Source organism: Dasypus novemcinctus, chromosome 8 (assembly GCF_030445035.2).
Source record: "Dasypus novemcinctus isolate mDasNov1 chromosome 8, mDasNov1.1.hap2, whole genome shotgun sequence".
In the NCBI taxonomy this organism is placed as follows: Eukaryota; Metazoa; Chordata; class Mammalia; order Cingulata; family Dasypodidae; genus Dasypus; species Dasypus novemcinctus.
In genome coordinates, this window is record NC_080680.1 from 86,866,123 (window position 1) to 86,889,053 (window position 22,931).

A 22,931-nucleotide genomic window follows, 5' to 3' on the forward strand; every position below is an offset into this window, starting at 1 on the left:
GGGGAGGCTGTATGTCAAAAAAAAAAAAAAAAAAAGCCCAATGGGTCAGATAGCTTCCTGTGCAAGCCCTAAATGTAAAACAAAATGAAGCAAATGAGTTTAACTTTACATCAGATTGGTACCATAACCACAGAGAGAAAAGAACGACTCAAATCCCTTTAGAACTCAACGGTTCAAGAATATTTTCTCAGTGGAAGGTACCCTGAGGATAAAAAGAACTGAAAATAAATCTTAAACTTCATTCAGTAATTTTAAGTTAGAATAACTACCAGCGTTGTGATTTTGAAACTGTTTTATGTAATTTGTAGGATAAAGCAAATAAGTCAAGGTGCTAATATTTTCTGAAACAAGAATTCCAGTGTAAAAGATACAAGTATAAAATTAAATAAGCTAAGAAAGACATTGGAAATGTTAAATTTGAATTGGAAATATCAGTATAATCTCTCTCTCTCTCTCTCTCTCTCTCTCTCCTCCTGCAGGCATACACACACACAGAGAGAAGTAATGATACCCAATATTCCAATATCAATGATCGCCCCTGGTACACATTTTGATTGCTAAATACCATTCCTACTAAAAGGAACTAGGGTTCCTTGGGGAAAAATGGCTGATTCCAGGTCTGGGGCAAGGAATTTACAAGGTAAGCCTGGGACACAGCAGGCCATTCCATAAAAGAAGATTACACTCAAAGACTAATGGGGCATGTCAAAAGGACATAGGATCCAGCTTGAAGGAGTTCCCGCTGGCTAAATTTGCAGCAATTTGAGCCTGAAAAATAATAATGCCTGTAATTGGTTGAAATACATTGAATTATATAATCCATGTGTCCATAAAGATACTCAAAAAAGAGAAAACAAAATACAAAACAAAATCAAAACAATAAAACCTCATTTTCTACCATTGCAGGTGACTTCCTAATTAAAGAGAAAGGATTAGTGTGATTCCTGACTTCCTGGCGTTTCAATAGGAATTGTATCTCAGAGACATCAAACCATCACTCTTGATGAGCAAAAGCTCTTCTTCATGGAAGAATGCCAGCTAATAAATGTGGAAGGAATGATGCAATTAGGAAATCATCATACTGCAACCCCAAATGAAATAATTGTTTCAGGCAAGGTTCCTCAGTGGATAGTAAAACTGTCAGATGAAAGGTTGATGGGGAAATGGACATCCACAGAGAGCCAAGGCACTACTCCACGGACCATGGGAGTGACAACAGGAAAACTTTGCTTTCAGATACAGAGAGCTGGCTGTCACCACCCTAACCCAATAATCTAACTTATCATCATTAATAGGGGACAGACATTATTTGCCTCCTGATGTGATGCAACAGAAAGTGCACACAGCACCAACAATGAAATACTCCTGCCACAAATGTTAGCCTCCCTCCAATCAGGCTATCAGAACTAACTCCAAATTTAAGGAAAATATAGGGAATAGAGGAACAAGTTAAGACACCACAAGGAAACAATTGGATAAACCTGGAACAAGAGACATTGTATAATCCAATGCCTCTTCAACAAGTTAGTGTCATGGAAAAAAATGGGTGGGCTGCTCCAGATTTGGGAGAACTTAATAGATATCACAACCAAAGGAAACATACAGTCCTTGATTGAATCCTGGTTTGACAAAAACTTCTATCAAACATACTTTGAGGACAGTTAGGACATTTGAATAGGGAGTGGGTATTAGATGATATTGGGAAACTATTAATAATTTTATTAGATGATATTGTGGTTGTGTTGGTGACTATCTTTTTAAAAAGTAGATTCATGCTGAATCACTTCCATAAGCTGCCATGATTTGGCAAAAAGGTGCAGCGATAGATGAAGTAAGTAGAGCAAAAATGGTAACAATTGCTGACTCTATTGGTAGGTATATTCTTTTTACTTTTTTGTATCTTTAAACTTTTTAATAAGTTTGTTTTAAGTAAAAATAATTTTAAAAGAACAATATGGTATGACTTTAATATATACCTAGGCAAAAAAAGTGCCTATTGTTTGCCAACTCCAATCAACTGGGAACGGCTTCCTGAGTATAAATTTTAGAAGAAATGGGAGGTCATATTCAACCTTAATCAAAAAAGCTCTGATTGATTAGCAATATCTGCAATGGGTGTGGGAAAAGTGAGTGGTATCTTGAATGCTCCACATTTGCCATCCGTGCTATAATTCATAGTCTTTCATGTCTGCCTACCGCGTGATCTTCCACGGGAGGAAAGGTGAAAAGAAGGGAATTGGAAGAATTGCCCAGGATTTAGAAAATGTGTATTTTTTGGTTCAGCTTGAGCTAGAGCATGTGCATCCAGAAGTTTAGACCTAGACTTTAGTTATCACAGGATAAGAATTCTGTTCTGGAAACTCATCTGTTACTATACCTGGAGCTACTTCATTCTTCTGTTCAGCCTAGTTTCTAAGTAATGTTTCTTTTGAAAAGGTTCTGCCTGTCTTCCCTGAGGAATGGGGGGGAAAGTATTTCGTCCATGCGGGGGTGGACTGGAAAGCAGCAGCAGCCAAGGAGTCCCAGCTGGAGGACAGACAGCTGCTGGCAAAGTGAGGGAGGCAACTCCCCCGGCAGCAAGGCCACAGCTATGACCACTGTCGTCTTTCCCCAGGCCAGGCCTTGATGGGGTCAAGAGGAAATTGTAACTGAACAAAGCTGCAGGGGGGTGGTGGTAGCGCCTCTTAACAAGTCCCCAGATAAGCCATGCCTGCTACTGTGTTGCAACTGTCATTACAAGCTTGTCCTAGGATATTCTGCCAGAGGAAAGGTGCCCAGGCGGTCAGGCTACCAAAACATACTGGGGTCTGGGACACAGGACAGAATGCCAGTGACCCCACCAGGAGGTGGCCTGGCCGTGGGGCCTGCGACGTGAGCACACCACTGCTCGGGAGCTGGGGTGGGGGAAGGCGCCCTGACCTCTTGCCCACAGCAAGGCCAGGAGCCCCGTAGGACCAGGCCTGGGGCAGGGCCTTCTGGGCCCTGAGATTTCCCCAGGGCTCTGGGGCAGAATCTGGGGAGGCCTCCGAGCAGAGGGCCTTCATTAAGCAATCTCGGTGTTTATTTGGCGAAGGCAATGGCTCCCAGATGTTAGCAGGGTGAGGGGGGCCTGCATTTGGGTTTGTCTCTCTGTCGCTGATGGAGAAGGAATGAAAAAGTCTGGCACTGCTATCCCAGCCAGACGGCTGCTGCTCGGCCCTTCACGGCAGATAAATCATTCCCCTGAGGCTCCTCCCAGGACACTTGACTGCCAGGGCGACTGAAGAAGCAGAAGAGGGAAGCCAGGAGGCCAGATGGGCTTCAGAACCACAGATCATTCAACTGAGGGGCCAGGGTCCCAGAGCCCCGCGTCATGGAGCAATGGAGGGAGATGGAGCTAGAAATGGGTAAGAGAGAGAGAGACCCAGGGTCTCTACCCCCCACCATCTGGGCACACCAGGGCATGCATCCCAGGTTCAACCTTTCTGAGAACATTTTCTAGAGAGAGCTCCTACTCTTTGGGAAATTTCTGCTAACTCTTGCCAAGGGCCTCCTGGATGCCTAGTGAGTACCAAGCACTGTTACTTTTCATCCTTGCCAGCTGCTATCTCAGGAGGCTGGAGGTCTTGATGATCCCAGCTATGCACATGGGGAAACTGAGGCCCAGAGAGGTTAAGTCCTATGCTCAAGGTCACAGTGCAGGTGGTGGCGGAGCTGGGGTTGGAAGGCAGGCATCTTGCCAGGAAGCCGCAGCCTTCATCGTTCCACCGCACCGCCTCCCTCTGGGGTCAGTCCAGGATGAAATCATCTCTGGGGCTGGGCCGCCTTATCCACTAATCGGAACCACCTGGTCAGCATGTCCCACGAGGGGCTGGGGGGTCCTTCCTGTCTTAGAAGGCAGTTCCCCATTTCCCTACTTGATATGAGGATTATCTGGACAAACTGCAGTTCTGAACCCCCAAAACTGGCTGTGCAGGTATGTGTGTTGGGGCGTGTGTATATGAAGAGGTACGATGAGACTCCCAGTGCCCTCCTCTCAAGGAGATGGAGGGGGCTTCCCAGAACCCAGAGAAAGTTGCAGGGTGATCAGGTTGGCCCAGCTCCTCTGACTCACCCCCACCCACGGCCTGGTGACAGCTGGGTCTGAGCTGGGGGGAAGCCTGTGAGCTGCTACACTGGGGCAAGGGCGGTCTTGGGCCCAAGTCTTGATCAAAGCTGCATTTGGGACAGGCTCAAGAGGCTACATTGCCTTCCTCTGACATGGTTCCCTGTCTGTTCAAGGATGGTAAAAGCTCCAAATTATCCCTATCAGCAAGGAGAAGGGTCTTTGCCTTCCTTTAATTACCCTGAAACCTCAAAGGGGATTCCTGGTAACAGAGGGGCCAACTCCACAATTGGAAAAAACTACATGCTCAAAATCATTGGGACCTAAGCTTCAGTTGATGCCCTGCTCCACGTGAAGCATCTCTAGCTGCACTTGGCACCTAGCAGGTGCTCAATAAATGGATAGAAGAGATAATGCAGAATGTGTCACTCCTGCCACACTGGACGTATACTGAAAAGGTAAAAAGGAATGTACTTGGGGGACATTTTGCAACTTCCAAAGAGTCCTTCTCCCAGCTGGGCCCCTTTGGCTTGGGTGAAAGCTCCGTTTGCCTCTCCTAGGGGGATGACCAGAGCCCTGGCTGCTCCAGCAGCTTTCCCAGCCTTGAAAAGTGTCCGGGAACATCTGGAAGGGGCCGGGCCCAAGGCATGAAGTTAATGAACGACAGAGCACTGTGTCCAGGAAGGAGAAGGCCCAGGCTCCTACCCAGAGGCAGCAGATCCCGGCCATCAGGGTTCCACCGAGGCAGGAGCCGGTTGGGCATCACGGCCATGAGTCAGTGGATGCGGCCCAGGGGCCCTGCCTCCAGGTACAGGCCCCACACCTGGGCACGCGTTCCTCTGCCACCCTGCTGGGCTGCCCTGCCATCTGATTCGCCCTGGCAGGGACCCATGCAAGTTGCCCAGACAGGTCTCCCCCAAAGCCAGGACCAGGCCACCCCTCCACCCTGAAATGCCTCCCACCCTCGTCTGGGCGGCTCGGTGCCCGGCTAGGCTGACGTGCTGAAGAATAAAGTCTATTACATTGCAGAGAACTATAAACGCCATCTGTCAGCAGGGAGTTGAGGCGCACTAATCCAAACATGGCCCTGGAGACAATTCTCCTCAGTTCATAGACAACACAAAAAACCCTTGCATGAGGCAAAGGCAGGGCCAGCTGGAGGCCAGGGCTGGCCTTGGAGATGTGGCCGCTCCCGCCTTCCTTTCCCCAGGGCCTCAGGTGCGAGGCCCTGCACACACTCACTTGCCGCAGTTCCTGTCCTGAGCACCTGCGGTGAGCTGGTGGCTGTGCTGGAAGATACAACGTTCCTGCCCTCACGGAGCTCTCGGCTTAGTGACATTAAACAATTGCACAATTGTCAAATTACGAGTCTATAAAGCAGCGCCGGGAGCTGGGAAAGGGTATGAAAGGGACTTAATCCGGGCATTTCAGCTAACACTGGGAGGACGAGAAGCTGCCAGGGGAAGAGGGGCAGAAGAACAAGCCACGTGAGCAGAGGCCCTGCGGTGGAAGAGCGCGGGGCTGGCATGTGGCGTCTAGGGGCAAGGGGGAGAACGCAGGCAACACAGCAGCCGTCCAGGTCAGGGTCAGGGTCCGGACGCTCTCCGGGGGCCGAAGGGAGGGGCTTGGTGGGATTTGTTTCAGAAGGATCCGGGGGCCTGCAGGAGCCGCTCATTCCAGGGCCTGGAAGCCGCCCTGAGCCTTGCTCCCAGCTCCACACTCAGGGACTTCAAGACGACAGCTTGAAACCAGCAAACAGGCATTTTGTTCTTTCCAGAGAGATGACCGTCAAACATTTACCAGCACACAACCAAAAGGATGCCTCTGGGTGCTTGGAAGGAGTGGCAGTGAGGGACAGAGAGCAGGCCAGGAGAGCCTGAGCAGGCAGATGGAGCCCGGGAGGGAGGAAGGGCAGGCACCTGCTCCAGGAGCAAGACCAGGACACAGACACCTGGTCAGCCCGGAGGGAAGCCAGGCCACCTGCAGCCCTGCACCTCAGGGCACAGAGCCAAGCAAGCCCCTCCCCAAGTCCCCAAGCAGGGGTTTCCGTCCCAGCAACACAACCGGAATCTGGAATCCAGTGGCTCCCCCACCTGTCCTCAGGTTCCCTGACTCTAGGGAGAAACTTGGAAGAAACCACACCAAGCTTTGCTAGATCCATCCTGCCAGGCTGAACCAGCCATGCTTTGTCAAGCCTTGGCCTCTTCACATGTGAAGTGGGAAAACCTGTAGTAGCTGCCTTTGGGGTGGGGTGGGAGGGTCCTAGATGCAGCAGTAGAGCTTCCTGCACCTGCCCTGGGAAAGCTCTCAGCATTGAGCAGCTATCACTGCTCTTCGGCAATCCGGCAAAGACCCCCAGAAACTCAGGGAGGTCCTCACCATCCCTGGAGACCAGCCTCAGGAGGTCAGGGGAAGTGACCCCCACCCAGGGCTCACCTCGGCCACTTGCTGCTTGTCCAGGTGGAACACCTGCCCAGAGCTGGTGGCAGCGATCTCTTCATAGGCCAGGTAGCCTGGATGAGTGCGGTTACCACAGTCCCCTGTCAGCACAAAGACAACCTGGAAGACAGACACACAGCCTGGCTCACGGCTCCCCAGGCACCTCCTTCAGGTGGAGGTGGCAGGGCCCTGGCCAGCCTAGCCCTTTCCTCCCCCTGGGTCCGGGTGACCCATGGATGCAGGGAGAACAATGAGGGAGCAGGCACCAATGCAGGTCAAGCGCTCAGCACAGGGCCAGGGATACAGTAGGTGCTCAATAAATGGGAGCTGTTATTAAATGCACAAGGAAGGGAATGGGAGCTGGCTCATCGCTGAGTGGCTGCTGGAGGCTGCAGAGTTAGAACGTCAGAGAACGCCGGTTTGTTCTAGAGGCAAGAGCAGGGAAGCTACCCCAGCCCTTGAGGACTTCACCCAAGGAAGTCAGATCCGCTGTTCCCGCTCCCTTCCCGGCTCCCATCCCTTCCTCCACCCCTGGATGCAAAAACAAAAAGCCTGGAAATGCCTCCCAAAACTGTGAGATGAGGGGAAAGGGGCGACATGAACCTCAGAGACAACAAGCAGAGGCTGCGCCAGGAGGAAGATGGATTGCGCAGCCTTTGACAGGGTGTAAAAGAAGTAGGGTGGCGTGGTCTTCATCAAGAAAGAACCTCGCCAGAGAAGCCTTGAGCTCCAGCCCCGGCGGGCAGGGGGCCCGGAGGATGAGAACACGCTTGGAATTCGCCAGACCCACTTGTGTCTGAAAGCTGAGAGACTTGGAATTGACCTGGATGACACTGCAATGACAGATCCAGGCCATCATATTTCCTGCCATAACCTACAGAATTGTGTGGGAGAGTGTAAACTACAATGTAAACTGTAATCCATGCTGTGTGGCCAGGCTCCAAAGTGTGTTCATCAATTGCAATGAAAGTTGTTCATGCAGGGAAGGGAGGGAGGTGGGGGGAGTGGGGCATATGGGAAACCCTTGTTTTTTTATGTAACATTTTATGTAGTCTAAGTATCTTTTAAAAATAAATTTAAAATACATATATTTTAAAAGCTGACGGCCAGTGGCTGAAGGAGGCTGGAGCAGTGGCTGTGGAAGAAAAGCACCCAGCCTCCCCTCTCAGATGGGCGCTCAGGGCTGCCCGAGCTGGAGACCCCAGCTTCCTCAGGACCTGCTTGTGACCCCCACAGGCAAACCTCCCCCAAGGTGGGTTGCTCACCTGCGACTGTTTAAGCTGCAGGAGACGCAGCACCTCCTCCTTTTTGTGATAGTCCTTGGCACTCGCGTCAGAGAAGACGTAGATGAAGGAGCCGGGGTTGGAGACCTCCACAGCAGCCTTGACGGCCCCCACACTCATCTCTGGGCAGTCACCACCTCCCTGCAGGCCAGTGTGTCTCAGCAGCTGCCGCCCATCTCCTCCAGGTGGGCCCGCCCAGACACGCTTCCTCCGAAACCCACAGGAGCTCCCGAGTTCAGGAGTCACCTTAACCTGCCCCCGCCCCGCCCATCCCACGACCAGGCCCCGCCCAGCCATGCCCTTCCCAGAGACAATGGAGAAACGATGGGCTTGAACTTCAGACAAGACTGCATCATTCATTCACTCGCCCATGCAAGGCTGGCACGTCCCCACCCACCCGGAATCTGGCGTGGGAAGCAGACTTTACATCAGTAATCACAGCACGGTTATTTAATTACCATGGTGATGAGCGTGACAACAGGAGTTGGTGGGGACACAGAGGACCCACTAAGGGAAGGCCCAAAGAAGCCTGCTAAAGACTAGGAGGGCCCCTCAGGAGAAGGGAGAGCCGAGCACGCAAGAAGAAGGCACTCAGCGCGCCTCCCAAATCCTCTTTATAGCCTGCCCTGATATTGATCCCAGATCAATATTGATCCCAGATCAATATACACTTGGCCCCCTCCTGCCCACCAGCGAGGAGTCCTCTTGGGAAGGAAGCACACCCTCCTCTCACCCTCATGTGCACACCCAGCTCCCAGCAGCAGATTTCATGAGGTAACTGCTAGGAAAATGCTGCTTTCCTTGATTCACTCACTCATCCCACTTACTGAGCCCCCGAATGCGAGGGGCCCTGTCCAACAGTGGACTGATGGATGGTGCAGCCCATGCCTTTAGGACACCCATGGTCCCTGTGAGGGAGGGGGGACAGATACTGAACAAAGGACTCAGTGTGGCTAAGTCATCACACACACCCTTCCTGCCCTCTTCATTCACTCACTCTAATAAAGAAGCACCTACTGTGTGCCAAGCACAAGGGCTACTGTGGCACTGGTTTCACTGAATGAAGGAAGAAATCCCACTAAGTAAAGAGTCACTAGGACTCCCATGGTGTGCGGGGCACGCACAGCTTGGAGGCAGGTCTCGGCAGGTGGAGGAAGCTGCCGTCTCGGCCTCTAGGTGGGGCAAAGACCTTGGCTCTTGGTGTGGGCTGCAAGGACTACACTGGGGCAAGCAGCTTCAGAAAAGAGCACAGCCATCAGCCAGGGCGGGGGCAGCGCACCTGCACGTAGAGTTCTCTCAGCTCCCTCTGAAACACTGCTGGGTCGGCCGTGAGGGTCACTGGACCGATATCTGCAGAAAAGAGAGAGAGGCCTAGGTAGACTGGGACTCCCGGATGCAAGGCCCAGTGGGCAGGGACAGGCACTGCACAATTTGTACCAGAGGAAAGAGGAGCTGAGGCCTGAGTTCCACAAAACCAGAAGACCAAGGAAGAGCTTCTAGTGCCGCCTTCCCAAGGACCAGGTCTGGAGAGGGAAGGCAGACGGCTCAGCCCCCAGCCCACTCCAAACCAGGGCGCCAAGTTCCAGGGAAGGGGCCAAGAGCGGACCTCCACTCCCTCCCTGGGAGTGGAAAAAGAGTCTTGGGAAGACGAAGAAATAGAGACGTGAACAAATAATGAAAGTGGACCACACAGCACAGCAACTATCCAACTCCAGACTGATCCATAAGTGTAAAACCTTCTAGAAACTTCACCCATATAGTAGTCAACTTTAAAAGCACAGCAATCAAAATGACAAAGATTGCCAACACCAAATGTGGGTGTGGATGTAAACCACTTCAGAAGACAGCTGAAGTTTCTTTAAAAGGTAAACCTACACCCGCCATATGATCCAGTCATTCCATGCCTAGATATCTACCCAAGAGAAATAAAAACATATGTTTGCTGAGTGGTTCAAGGCCTTGAACAAGAATGTTTAGAGCAGCTTTCTTTTTAAGACCCCAAAACTGGAAACTGTCCATCAGTAAGTAAAAGGATAAACAAACTGTGGTATATTCATATAATCAAATACTACTCAGCAGTAAAACAGAACAAACTACTGAGACAAGCAACAACAAGGATGGAGCTCACAGACATAATGCTGAACGAAAGAAGCCAGACACAAAGAGTACATATAATATGATTCCGTTTATAGAAGTTCTGTAACAGTCAAAATTAATCTAAGATGAAAAAAATCGAAACAGAGGTTGCCTGGGGGATAGAGGAAATTTACTTGGAAGAGATACAAAGGAAACTTCTGAGGCGACAGAAATGTTCTATATTGTCACATGGGTGTGGGTTCCACGGATGTACCCGTTTGTCAAAACTGTACAACTAAGATCTGTGCATTTCAATGTATGTAAATTTTTCCTCACAAAAATGAACTATAAAAAGGATAATAATTGAGGGGGTGGGGAGTGGGAAGATGTATAGATAAAAGAAGAATGGCAGCATTTTTTTTGATAATTTTTTGATAGGTACATGGGGATTCGTTGTACTATTCTGCTTACTTAGTATATATATGAAAAGTTTTATACTAAACCTTTTTTTTAAAAAGCTGTAATTGAAAGTCTCAGCCTATGTAAGACAATGCAGCCAGTGTATCGAAAACAGAGCTAGAATTCCAACTAGCCATGTGGATACATGCACAATAGTGATTCTGCAAGCTTATGTGGACATGAGATTTCTCAGGAATATATTTAATTTGAGTCTTTGGTGAACTCTAGTAATGAACTATTTTTAGCCCAGGAATTCTAAATTCCCATCATCCTAAAAAACTTCCATCCTCGGTAACTAAGAGCAGACTTGAGTCCTTCTTAGAAAGAGAAGCCCATGGAATTTTCCAGCATACTCCCCAGCCTGTCAAGCGTCTGGACACCATCTCTTCACCAGCACTTTAAAAATCACTGCCCTGGAGCACCCTGCCCCTCTGTTCTGTAATTATCACGTCCTATGCCCTCTTTCTCATTTGTTCTGGTTTTATCAAGCCCTCCCCACTGCTTTCTTTTCTCTGAACCCTACAGCAGTGAATCAACCTGTATACAACCGCTGAGCTCTCAGCCTTTGACTTCAGACAGATCTGTTTGGAATCTTTGCTCATCCTTCACCAGCTACAGAGCCTGGCAGAGCTCATTTTGCTGTCCTAAGCCTCAGTTTTCTTGTCTGTAAAATGTGAGGCACATAACATCACCACCTTCCCCTACCGAGTCGTTGTGGTGAAAATTCAGTGAAGACAGGTAGGTAAACACTTAGCAGGAGCTTGGCGCAGGGTAAAGGAACAATGAATGGGAGACAGCACAGCTGAGCTGTCTCTAATTGTCCACACTTGAGCCGGCAGTCTTATGTGAAATAGCTGAAGAATGTTTCTTGCTTAAACCAGAGGTCCTCAAATTCTAGTCTGACTAAGAAAAGCAGTAATTTTACTCAACCTTGGTTATTCCTTTACTACATAATAATATGTATTCCTTGTAAAAAAATAATTTCCATTAATGATATTGACATGTGCTAAGCTGCTTCCCATGTATTAGCTCACTGAATCCTCCCTGGTCCTTGGTAGACTCCAGTCTTATCCACATTTTATAGAGGAGAAAAATGGAAACCCAGAGAGGTTAAGTACTTTGCCCAATGACACACAGCTGGTAAGTGGCAGAGCTGGGATATGAGCCAAGGTCTGTACAATTCCAGTAGCCAAGTTCCTGACTATTGCACCCTGGGAGCTGTACATAGAAAGTCCTGACAAGCCGAAAACAGAAGGAAGTAGGGTAGAATTACCTGTAATTCTGCCAACCAGAGATAGTCATTTTTATATTTGTATATAACCTTCAAAAATTTTATTCATATATGTAAGCGTATATATATCTTACATAAACACATACTACTTTAAGCAGAATTTTTATTGAAGTATAAATAGCATATTATTTTTAACTTGATTTTTCTCACTGACAGCATTTTGTGAGCAACTTTCCCGAAGGTTAAATACTCAGTTTAACGTCATTTTAATGGTTGCAATGCATTTCCTTTTTATAAATGTCTAATAATGAACTTGCCTACTCCCCTATTTTTTTGTTTCCAGTTTTCATTGTAATGAACCATGTTGTGAAGCATATCTTTGTACCCATAGCTTTTAGGCATTAAGGGAGTTGCTTTCTTAGGATAAATTCCCATAAGTAGAATTGCTGGATGGATGGCAAGGACATTTACAAAGCTTTTTTATGAAAACTGCCCTCCCATCCCCAGACACCCCTACCTGCCAATTCCTGAGAGCTCACCCTCACCGAGGGATTTGCTTACATCACCTGCTCAAGAACCAACAGTGACTGCTCATCCCCTGCAAACCAAGCGGTGCCTCTGCAGTGCCCCGTTCTGAAGCCAGGTCAGCCCCATCCTCCCCAGCCGGGGCAGCCAGTGATGTCTGCGCACCCTGCGTGCTCCCAGCGGCGGCCCAGACCTAAACCGACCGCGTTCTCCCCAGTCACGGCAACGTGAGAAAAATGAAGCTGCTCCAACTGGCACAGCCGCCCTTCCTGTCACAGGCTATGTCTTCCTACCCGGGGGGTCGGGAGTTATTCTTTTGTCTCATGGAAGGACCATAAGAGCAAAGGGAGTAAATGGTGTTCATGGTTCAACTTGGAAAGATAAAAATGTTAGCTTTCTATACCAGTTCTGTTTTGTTTTTTCATTTCTTTTAGTTTTTTGGTTTTTTAAAACAGTTTTACTGGATTGAGAAACCCAAAGTCTGCGGTTGGAAGGCAAGGAGGTTGCCAGACCCACCGTCTAAACTCTGGTCTTCCACGGCCACGGTTGTTCTGGGAGGTTCCGCGCCCTGGGAGAGAGGAAGGCTCTTCTGGGAAATCACCCTGTCCTCACTTTCCCATGTTCCCTGGTAAGGCTCCATCCTCCCCAAACAGTGACCCCTTCTTCTGACCTTGTCATCTGACCTCCTCATGCCCAAAGTCCTCAGCTGGCACATGCCAGGTGCCAGAGACTGTACAGCTATCCCAAGTCCCAGGAAATCTCAGGAGCTGGAAGGGATCCTCTTCAGCTGGGAAGCCCTTACATGGATTTTTAAGGTTGGTTTCTGTATTCATTTTCTACTGCTACTGCAACAAATTGTCACAAAACTGAACAGCTTAAAACAAAAAATGTATCTCTGAAGGTCAAAAGTCCTAAAATCAAGGTGTTAGCAAGGCTGTATTCCTTTCTGGAAGCTCTGGTGGAGAAATTCCAGGCCTTTTCCAGCTTCTAGAAGCTGCCCGCATTCCCTGGCTCGTGGCCCCTTCCTCCATTTTCAACATCAGCAGCTTAGTATCTTCAAATCTCTCTCTGACTGCTGTTTCCACCATCACATCTCCTTCTCTGAGTCTGATCCTCTGACCTCCCTTTTATAAGGACCCTTGTGCTTAGATTGGGCCCATCTGGCTAATCCAAAACAATCTATGCATCTCAAGAGTCTTAGTCACATTAGCAAATTCTCATTTGCCATATAAAGTAACAGATTTGCAGGTTCTGGGAATTAGACGTGAACCTCTGTGAAGAGGCATTATTCTGCCTTCTACAACCTCCACCATCCTGTCCCCAGCCAGAATGGACTTGGGAAAAACCAATTTGACTACAGATCTAGGTGCCACACATCACAATGTTGAGGAAGAAGAGATCCAAGGCAACTCCCTTTCCCTGCTTTTTACAGATGAGGAAACAAAGACCTGGAGCAGAGAAGAGAGCCCCTCAGGGGCACATGGGACAATGTGGCACAAGAGGTGATCGGATACATCATGGGGGCAGCAACCCCATCTCTCTTGTTCACCATCGAAGTCTTCATGTTAAGCTCAGTGCCTGGCACATGGCAAGTGCTCAATATTGTTCAGATGAATGAATGAACACATCAATGAATTCCCTACTGTTTAAGCAGCTCCAAATCATATATCCTCTGCCCAGTACAATGCCAGACACTCAGTCACCACTCAGCACCCTGTCCAGATAGGGCCGACTCTAGACAAAAACTTAGTCTTAACATGCTGCCCTTCCTAGAGCAGGGCATGATGACTAGGGCATTGGCGAGGAGGAGAGGTTGGTTATGGTGGTGTGGCTGTGGTATCAACAGCTTCTAAGCACTGAGCACTTATTATTTTACAGGCTGTGGCTCACTGAATCCTTCCAACAGCTCAGAAAGTCAGTCTTATTAATGACTACCTATTACAATTGAGGCTGTCAAGACTTAGAGAAGTTAGTTGCCCTGGTGAAAGTCACTCAGCTACTAAGTGGTAGTTAATACCCAAACCCACATCGGTTTAATAGGTAACCCTATCCCTTGCCACTGGCCATACTGCCTCCAAAAATGATGATGATGATGATGATGATAACTACCATTATTCCCTTCTATGTAGTTAATGCCCTTGACACACATTTACTCTCAAAAACCTTACCACAACTTATAAAGTCTACCATTTATTATCCCTCTTTTATAGATGAGAAAATTGAGGCCCAGAGAGGGAGAGTGGACTCCCCAAGGCCTCACAACCAGGGAGCAGCAGAGATGAGATGCAAATCTGGGTCCAGTCTAATCCCAGATCTCAGTTCTTAGCCATGTGTGAAACTAGAGGGACTCTAAACTTCCTCCCCAGTACTTCATTTCTGCTCCCAGAGTGGCGGGCTTCATCACGGAAAGTGGGCCCTTGCCAAGCAGCTGGGCAGATGTGGCACACAGCCCTTCAGAGCAGGGCTCACTGATACAGGAATGATTAAATGGATCCTAGGCTCCAGTAGTGCCACCCTCAAGCACATGCACTCCAGAAGCCTGGCCCAGAACCATCTCACCATTGGCAGTTTTTTCCACTCCGAAAGGGGGCTGTGGAGCCAGCCCCGAGGACCCGCTCTGACACGTGAGGAGCACGCATGGGTGGAATGGCCCCGCCCCTGGCCCACGCGGTGCTCCGGCTGTTGGCCAACCCCTGCCCAGCCTCCTGCACTGGTGAGGTGGTCACTTACTGGCCAGTGGAAATGGTCAAGGCTGCAGCCAGGCACTTGGAGTCCAGCTGTCAGAAAAACCCCATGTGGCCCTTCCCAAGGTCTGCCCTTCTCCCTCCTCCCTGAAAGTGGCGCTCAAATCCCAGGGCCAACTGTGTATGCACACGCCCCCTCCTCCAGCTAGAGTGACCCCAGCAGGGTGTGTGGAGTTCATGGAATCTTGAGTCCCACATCCTGCCACCGTTATGCAATCATTGCTCCCGTCTCTGGGACTCAGTTCTCCTATCTCCAAAAGGCAGGGACTGGAGAAAATGACCTTCTAGAATCCCGAGAGTTCCTGAGCCCAAGTCTGGGCTGTGTCCCTTGAAGACACCCCAAAACAGACATGGTGAGACAGGAGCCAGTCGGGCAAGTGATTCTGCCCCAAAGAGCCAAAATGACCCCAGAACCTTCCTTTGCCCCCTCCTCGGTGTCCAGGGGTCCAGAGCCTGAGTCTCCTGGGGCCTCCTCCTGAGGGCCAACGCTCTTTCCCTGAACACCAGGTTGATTCTGAAACCAGGTCTGTCCTGAGCAGCCTCATCAGTCTTCCCCTACCCATCCATCTTCAAGGAGCTGTTCTGATCCACGTTCCTGCCAGCCTCAGAGCCATTGCTCAGCTGTTCCCCCTGCCTGATACACTCTTCCCAGTCCTGTACTGATGCTCCCCCACCCACCCAGCTCCTCTCCACTACAACTCAAATAGCACTCCCCCAGGGCCATCTTCCCATCCTCTCCCACTTCTCAGAGCAGCCCGCACCTCCTTGTGTGGGGACCACAACCGGGATTAAGTAAGCATGAGCGTGGCCGTTCACTGGGGGCCTGGCTGGCTGAAGGTGCCACGGCGAGCTGGCTCAGCGGCCCTAGGGATGGCACCCGCCTGGCCCAGAGTGAGGCCCCAGGAACTGCATACTCAGGAAGCCCAGAACCAGACCAGGTCACATTGTAAAGGTCGACCTGTCGCACCCAGCCCGCGCCAGCCTCTTCGGGAAGCCTCCCCGCCACTTGCTGCCTTGCCCTGCTCCTCCGCTCTTGAGCGTGCCCCGTCCTGTCTCTCTCCTCACACCCCCGCACAGATTGGAAAGCTGGGGCAGGAGCTCTGCCCTTTGGCAAGGCGTTATCTGGCCCAGCCAGGCAGCTCCTGCCGTCAGGCTGCCTGGGAATGCCGGGCCAGGCCTAAACTGGCACCCACTTCACAGGCTGCTCAGACCTCCCAGCCTCTGTGGAAGCAGGTCCTGGGCTGGGCCCAGGGAGTGGGCTTCTTACAGTGAGCACGGCCGTTTCTACTTGAGGAGAGGCTGGTTAAGAGCAAGGTCACTCAGGGGTGGCAGCAAAGAGCTCTAAACGCACACACGTAAGGATGCAGTCACAGCCGAGCCGGCCCTGCAGCCGTGCAGTTCCAGGGACTGCACACTCACTCTCTGCCCACCGGCATCCACATCTCCAAGGGAACCAAAGCGACCTCTTCCCCAAGGAAAGCTGACAGTGCACCTGGCAGCCCAGAGGCAAGAGGAGAGAAGCCCTAGAAAATGCTCAAACTCAACAGCGATCATGTCTAGGCAAATTAAATGAGGTGCCATTTCTCACCTATCAAATTAGCAAAAAATGGAAAAGGGTGATGTCCCAGACGCTGGCAAGCGTGTGGACAAAGCGCCTTCTCCTAGGTTCGTAGGCAGGGAGCATAGAGACCAGAATGACAGGATCTATCAAAATCAAAAATGCCCATCCAAGGGAAGCGGACTTGGCCCAATGGCTAGGGCATCCGCCTACCACATGGATGGTTCAAACCCCAGGCCTCCTGGATCCATGTGGAGCTGGCCCATGTGCAGTGCTGATGCGTGCAAGGAGTGCCCTGCCACGCAGGAGTGTCCCCCACATAGGGGCGCCCCACACGGAAGGACCGCGCCCCGTAAGATGAGCCACCCAGCGCAAAAGAAAGTGCAGCCTGCCCAGGAATGGTGCCGCACACACGGAGAGCTGACACAACAAGATGACGCAACAAAAAGAAACAGATTCCCAGTGCCACTGATAAGGATAGAAGCGGTCACAGAAGAACACACAGCGAATAGACACAAAGAGCAGACAACTGGAGGCAGGGGGTGGGGAGGGAGGGGAGAGAAATAGATAAAAAATAAGTCTTAAAAAAAAAAAAAAAGTCCATCCTCTTTAACAAGGCAATTCCATTTCTGGAAATCTGTCCCATAGACATATTTGCAAATGTGGGTGTTCATTGTAAAGATGCTGAAAGCAACCGATTTCCACACAAGAGGGATGGTTGGATAAATTAAGATAATCCCTCTCATAGCACTGTTAAGAATGATGGGGTGGATCTATATTTTCTGACGTGGGAAAATATCCATGATAAGTTATGTGAGGAAAAAAGTTGCAAAACGGTATGCATAGCATAATCCCATTCCTTCTATAATAAAAAATTAGATGTGTATATATATATAAGTGACTGGACACATACACAAACTGAAGGACACCAAATTATTTAATGAGAGTAGTATTATTAGTATATTATTAGAATATTTCACAAGCACGTATTAATTTTTCAGTTTTTGAAGGAAAAAGTTATTCACTGAAAGAACTAATAAAATGATGCCAAAACTTGATGAAGAACACAAAGAAAGAACACCACTTTATGATCACACCTATTGGAATGAAATAGAAAAGTCTTAAACAAAATACTGGCAGATAGAATCTAGCTAAATATTAAAAGAATAAACCTCCATGACCAAGCAGGGCTTATGCAAGGAATGTGGAGATAGCTAAAAATTAAGGAATCACATCAATAGGACAAGAGAACAAAGACCTTACAAACACCTCAACAAAAGCCAGAAAGTCCCTTGGCAGAACTCAGCACTCGTTCCGGTTTTTCTTTCTCTTCCTTAGAAAGTCAGGAATGGAAACATCTTCCTTTACCTAGTGAAGAATACCGCAAACCAAAAGCCAGCATCATTTGGACTATATAAAAGGAGAAGCAAGACAAGAATGACTACTGACACTATTATTTAATGTTTTTCTGAATGTTCTAACTGATAAATAATACAAGTCATTTAAAATAAGACAATTGCTTGGAAAAATAATTTGAGGAGGTCATGATTATCAACCTAGAAAATTTTAAAAAGAGTCTACCAAAAAAACGATAACTAGCTTGGGGAAAAAAAAAACACACTTCAGTTAAAATTTTTTTTTAAAGTTAGAAAGAAAAAAAGTCAAATACAAATTGCTTTCCAACATACCAGGAATACTCATTTGCAAAAAAAATGTAATGGAAAAAAATCGTGGTCGAAAAAGCAGAAAAAGAAACAAACCACAAAATATTTAGAAATGATCTTTAAAAGAATGGGTGGAACCTATAGGAAGAAAACTATTAATCTTCACACAAGGAAATAAATCCATGAACACACAAAGAGGCATGCCATACTCCTGGATAAGCACAATTTTTAAAAAATAAAAATTCTTCCACAAATCAAGATTTAACACAATTTCCAAGCAAAATCACAGCAGGAAAAAAATTTTGATATTGACTAAGGTTACCTAGATTTCATCTGAAAGAATAAATGGTCAAGAATATTGAAGAATATTTTGAAAAATAAGAATATAAATAAAATGAATAATATGAATAGGGTGCTGACTTATGTAACTTTGGAAATGAACAGTCTCTAAAACTAAAGGCACAGGAACTCTCCATTAGCTACTAAAGTTGTTTTTATTTGGAGTACAGGTTGACAATTCTAAAACCACTATATATATGTGGAATTGAACAATTACGTAAATGGATCGTGGATGGCGGTAGTCAGGTTTGTTACTTTTAGAGTGGGAGTTTAGAGACAAGCAAGGGGTAGAGGTTAGTGGAGGTTAGAATGATCCATGTAGTAATGGGTTAGCGTTCATCAGTATGAACTCAGCTTAGCTTAATATAGATACAGATGATTACATGTAGAAATATTTATAAGTGTATACAGCATTTATCTCCCTGTTCTGTCAGCTTAGAGGGCCTAGAAGCAATGATATCCCAGAAGCAGCCAATGCACCCAGACCTTGGTTTGTAATACCATTTTCTAATTAAAGGAGACAGTGCTCCTTGGAAAAATGTCTGATTCTAGGTCTGGGGCAGGAAATTTACAAGATAAGCCTGGAGCATCTTGTAGTGTCAGAAAGTAAGTAAAGGCTAAAAAAAAAAAAAACAAAACAAAAAAAACCACTCTACAACAATGGGGGTAAGTCAAAAGGGACACAGGAGCCAAGTGAAAGAATGAAAGAATACCCAATGGCCGAAGTTGGAACAAAATTAATAAAGTAGCCTTGGATTATAATCCAAAGTATAAAATAAGTATCCATGAGTCCATATTGATATAAATAAGTGAATAAATTAATAAATAAATGGGGGAAGCAGACTTGGCCCAGTGGTTAGGGCATCCATCTACCACATGGGAGGTCCGCGGTTCAAACCCTGGGCCTCCTTGACCCGTGTGGAGCTGGCCATGCGCAGTGCTGATGCATGCAAGGAGTGCCCTGCCATGCAGGAGTGTGCCCGTGTAGGGGAGCCCCATGCACAAGGAGTGCACTCCGTAAAAAGTTCAGCCTGCCCAGGAGTGGCGCCACACACACGGAGAGCTGACACAACAAGATGACGCAACAAAAAAAAGAAGCACAGATTCCCATGCCACTGACAACAGAAGCGGACAAAGAAGAACACACAGCAAATAGACACAGAGAACAGACAACTGGGGCAGGGTGGAGGGGGGAAGGGGAGAGAAATAAATAAATCTTTAAAAAATAAATAAATAGATAGATAAATAAATAAATGGGGCAGAAGAGGCAAATCTCCCATGCAAAAGAATTCCAAATAATTTATGTAGATACTCTACCCTCAAGGAGGTGGAGTATACCTCCCCACTCCTTAAGTGTGGGCCAAGCATAGGAGTTTCTTCCAAAGAATACAGTATGGAAAGGGAAGGAAATAAGAGCAGCTTTACAGTGGAGAAAGCCGACAAACACTAGCCCAGCCAGGTGACCAAGGTCAACATCAACAGAAAGCCATATGGACAGTATGCACCCCGAAATGGTTTGATGAGAATGGAAGTTTACTTCTGTGTTTTCCTCCCAAAAACACAGGAGGAAAACATTAGCAAACCCAAATTGACTAATACTCCTGAAAACTGTCAAGGTCATCAAAAGCAAAGTCTGAGAAACTATCACAGCCAACAGGAGCCTAAGGAGACATGACGACTGTAATGTGGAATCCCGGCTGGGATATAAGACGCTAAGAATAGAGGAAACTGGGGTGGGTATATGGGAACTTCCTGTCCTATCTTCTCAACAATTCTATAAATCTAAAACTGTTCTAAAATGAAGTTTAAAAAAGAATCAAAAAGACAAAAAGAATATGAGGAAGGATTTTCCCTATTAGTACTTATTATTAAGCCAAATTAATAGATTGTATTCCTGGTGTAAGAATTGTCATACAGTGAGATGGAATGGAAAGGTGATATAAATTCTTAATAAATCAAGTAATTTGGGATAAAGGCAAGACCCAAATGAATGAAAAGGAAAGGACCATTTGATAAAACGGACCTGGACAATTAACTATCCCATTCTTCAAGAATTGTACTAGATTCTTGTTTGCAACACGCACTATTTTTTAAATTACAGGTTTTAAAATATATAGAGAGAAAGAGAGAAAATATAAATTTTATCTTTCAAATATAAAAAGAGAGAGAGAAAACATAATTTTTTTAAAAGCCAAAACAACTGATTTTATGATAGAAAAAAACTTTCTAAGTACACAAGTGAAGTAATCACAAAGAAAAATTCAACAGATTTCTCTATATAAACGTTTAAAACTTCAGAACATCAGGAATCACAAATAATATTAAAAGGCAAGCAAACCAGGAAAAGTAGCAATTGCATACCAAAAAAACAGTTAACACCATCAATATAAAGTCCTCACACCAATTGATAAGAAAACCACTAAAACCTCATTGGAGAAACTAGGAAAGAAACTGACAATATACAAAAGAAGAAACACACAAAAATCTAGTGAACATTTGAAAATCTATTGAACCTCACTAACAACTAAAACAATAAGAAACCATTTTCCACTTTTCAAATTAGAAAAAAATGTTTTTATCCTAATTCCCAACATTGGGGGCAGCTGCACTGAAACAGGCCCCTCAGTGCTTCCAGAGGAAGTTTAAACTCCTGAAGCATTCTGGGAAACAATGTGCAGAGTCATCCCCTGCTCAGTGCCTTCAAAAGTTCAAGGAACGTAATCCTAAGGGGGGAAAAAAAATCAAGGATGCAAAAATTTACACAGGACATTTGTTTTGTTTTTTTTGTTTTTGTTTTTGTTTTTGCAACATTTTAACAGAGAAAAACTTAAAACAACCTAAATTTGCAGCAGAAATAAAATGGTTAGCCAAATTATAACTTTTATATTATGGGAACACATCAATTTTATCATTAAAAATGGCTTTAAAAATTTTTTTTGAAGCACAGACATAAGGTTTATCCCCAAGTATGTATAGCCCAGAAGCACTGATTGTTTGCCCTGGACACCCCAGTCCAGGTTGATTCCCACCCATCTCTCGGGGCTTCTTTAAGTAGGCCCTCTTGGTGTGCAGCCCGGAGGAGCCAGAACAGTCCGCTAAAATCCCAATTTATCAAACCCTTCTTCCACTAACAGAATTCATTTGCTGGTTCAAAAAGCATAGCTAAACCTAAACCACAGCTCCAATCCCTGCTTGGAAAGCTTCAGCGGCTGCTCACAGCCCATAGAAGGAAATCTAAATACTCCAAATCCTCAGCCTGGCCCAATCTCTCCTCCCCACTTTTCCCATTTCATTCCTCCTATGCCTTGCCTCCCACATACATCTGTCCCTATATGTCAGCCACCCAGACCATCCTCCAGCAACCACCCAATGAGCATCTTGGGCCAAGTATCTCAAGCACCTGGCATGGGCCAGGCACACGGGCAGAACGTGGCAAATATTTATTCATGTTCTTCAAGCCTTGCTCCAATGCTTCTTCCCCAGAGAGGCTTTCCCTTGCTGACCGATGACGGCCAGGAGCTGGTACCCGAGAGAGCACATGACTCTTTCTGGCCTGTCCCAGCAGACTGCCAGCTTCTGGATACAAACTCTGCACACACCAGGCGCTCAGTAATTGCTGAAGCCCATCCCACTCCACCCCCTCCATGCCTGGACCTGGGAGTATCTGTCGGGAGGGTGGTTTGGGGAACAGGGGGGAGAGTGGTTTTTTAATTTTGTAGAGAATGGATTGATGGGATGAGCCTGAATAGGACTGGAGAGTTGAACATGCTTAGTGCTCGGAGAGAAAGCCCGGGGGATGGAAGGAGGGCTTTTGAGGCTGCTGGCCAGAGGCAGGATGGCAGGGACAGCCCTCAAGTGCCCTGGTCTGGGTCACAGATACTATATCTTGCTTTGAAAGGCTGCTATCAGCTCTATAACTACAGCCAAGCATTTTAGAGACAATTATAGATTCCAAAGCAGAATGGCAAGTGGCCCTAGGGAATTGTCATCTGTCCTGAGCCTCCATTTCCCCAAATGTGAGATAAAGGTGTGGTCTAGAAATGACTGCTAAGCTCCCTCAATGTGATGTCTTTGGAAGCCCAAGAACAGTCCAGAAAGGGGGTGAGAAAGCTGGGAGGAGGAGCGTGTCTGTGTCCTAACCAAAGCCCCAGGACACACCACACACTCCACCTCCTCACAAACCCCTCAGCCTTGCTGCCCCTGACCCTGAGGTCAAGGCTGTCCTTTTGATGTTCCTAGAAACCTTGTCCAGACCCCTGGCTTCTGGGCTGAGAGAGTCCAAGGGACCCTGGAACTTCCGGAAGCAGGGGGCCTGGAAGCCCCGAGGCGGCAAACCACCTAAAGCCGGCCTGGAATTCTCCGTCCCCTACTGTTGCCTATTTTTCAGTGTGTGTAATGAGGTCATGTTTAATAAATGCAATTTCTTCTAAAAGGGCATACTAACCATACAGCCTTTCGTCATGTATTTTCTCAGCACAGGAGTACTTAGTACAATTTTGCCAAAGATCTGCAATTTTTTTTTTACTTTA

At 47.3% G+C, this 22,931-nt stretch overlaps 1 protein-coding gene across 1 annotated transcript in view; it reads right to left on the reverse strand.

The window, feature by feature from the left end:
• The window catches only part of HMCN2 (hemicentin 2), a 151,392-nt gene that overhangs the window by 127,206 nt on the left and 1,255 nt on the right, over positions 1–22,931 (reverse strand). Inside the window, exons 2-4 of the mRNA XM_071216527.1 lie at positions 9,086–9,156; positions 7,789–7,947; positions 6,521–6,643 (exon numbers count right to left, since the gene is read on the reverse strand). Coding sequence (XP_071072628.1) covers positions 6,521–6,643; positions 7,789–7,947; positions 9,086–9,156 — 353 coding nt within the window. The remainder of the gene's footprint in view (positions 1–6,520; positions 6,644–7,788; positions 7,948–9,085; positions 9,157–22,931) is intronic.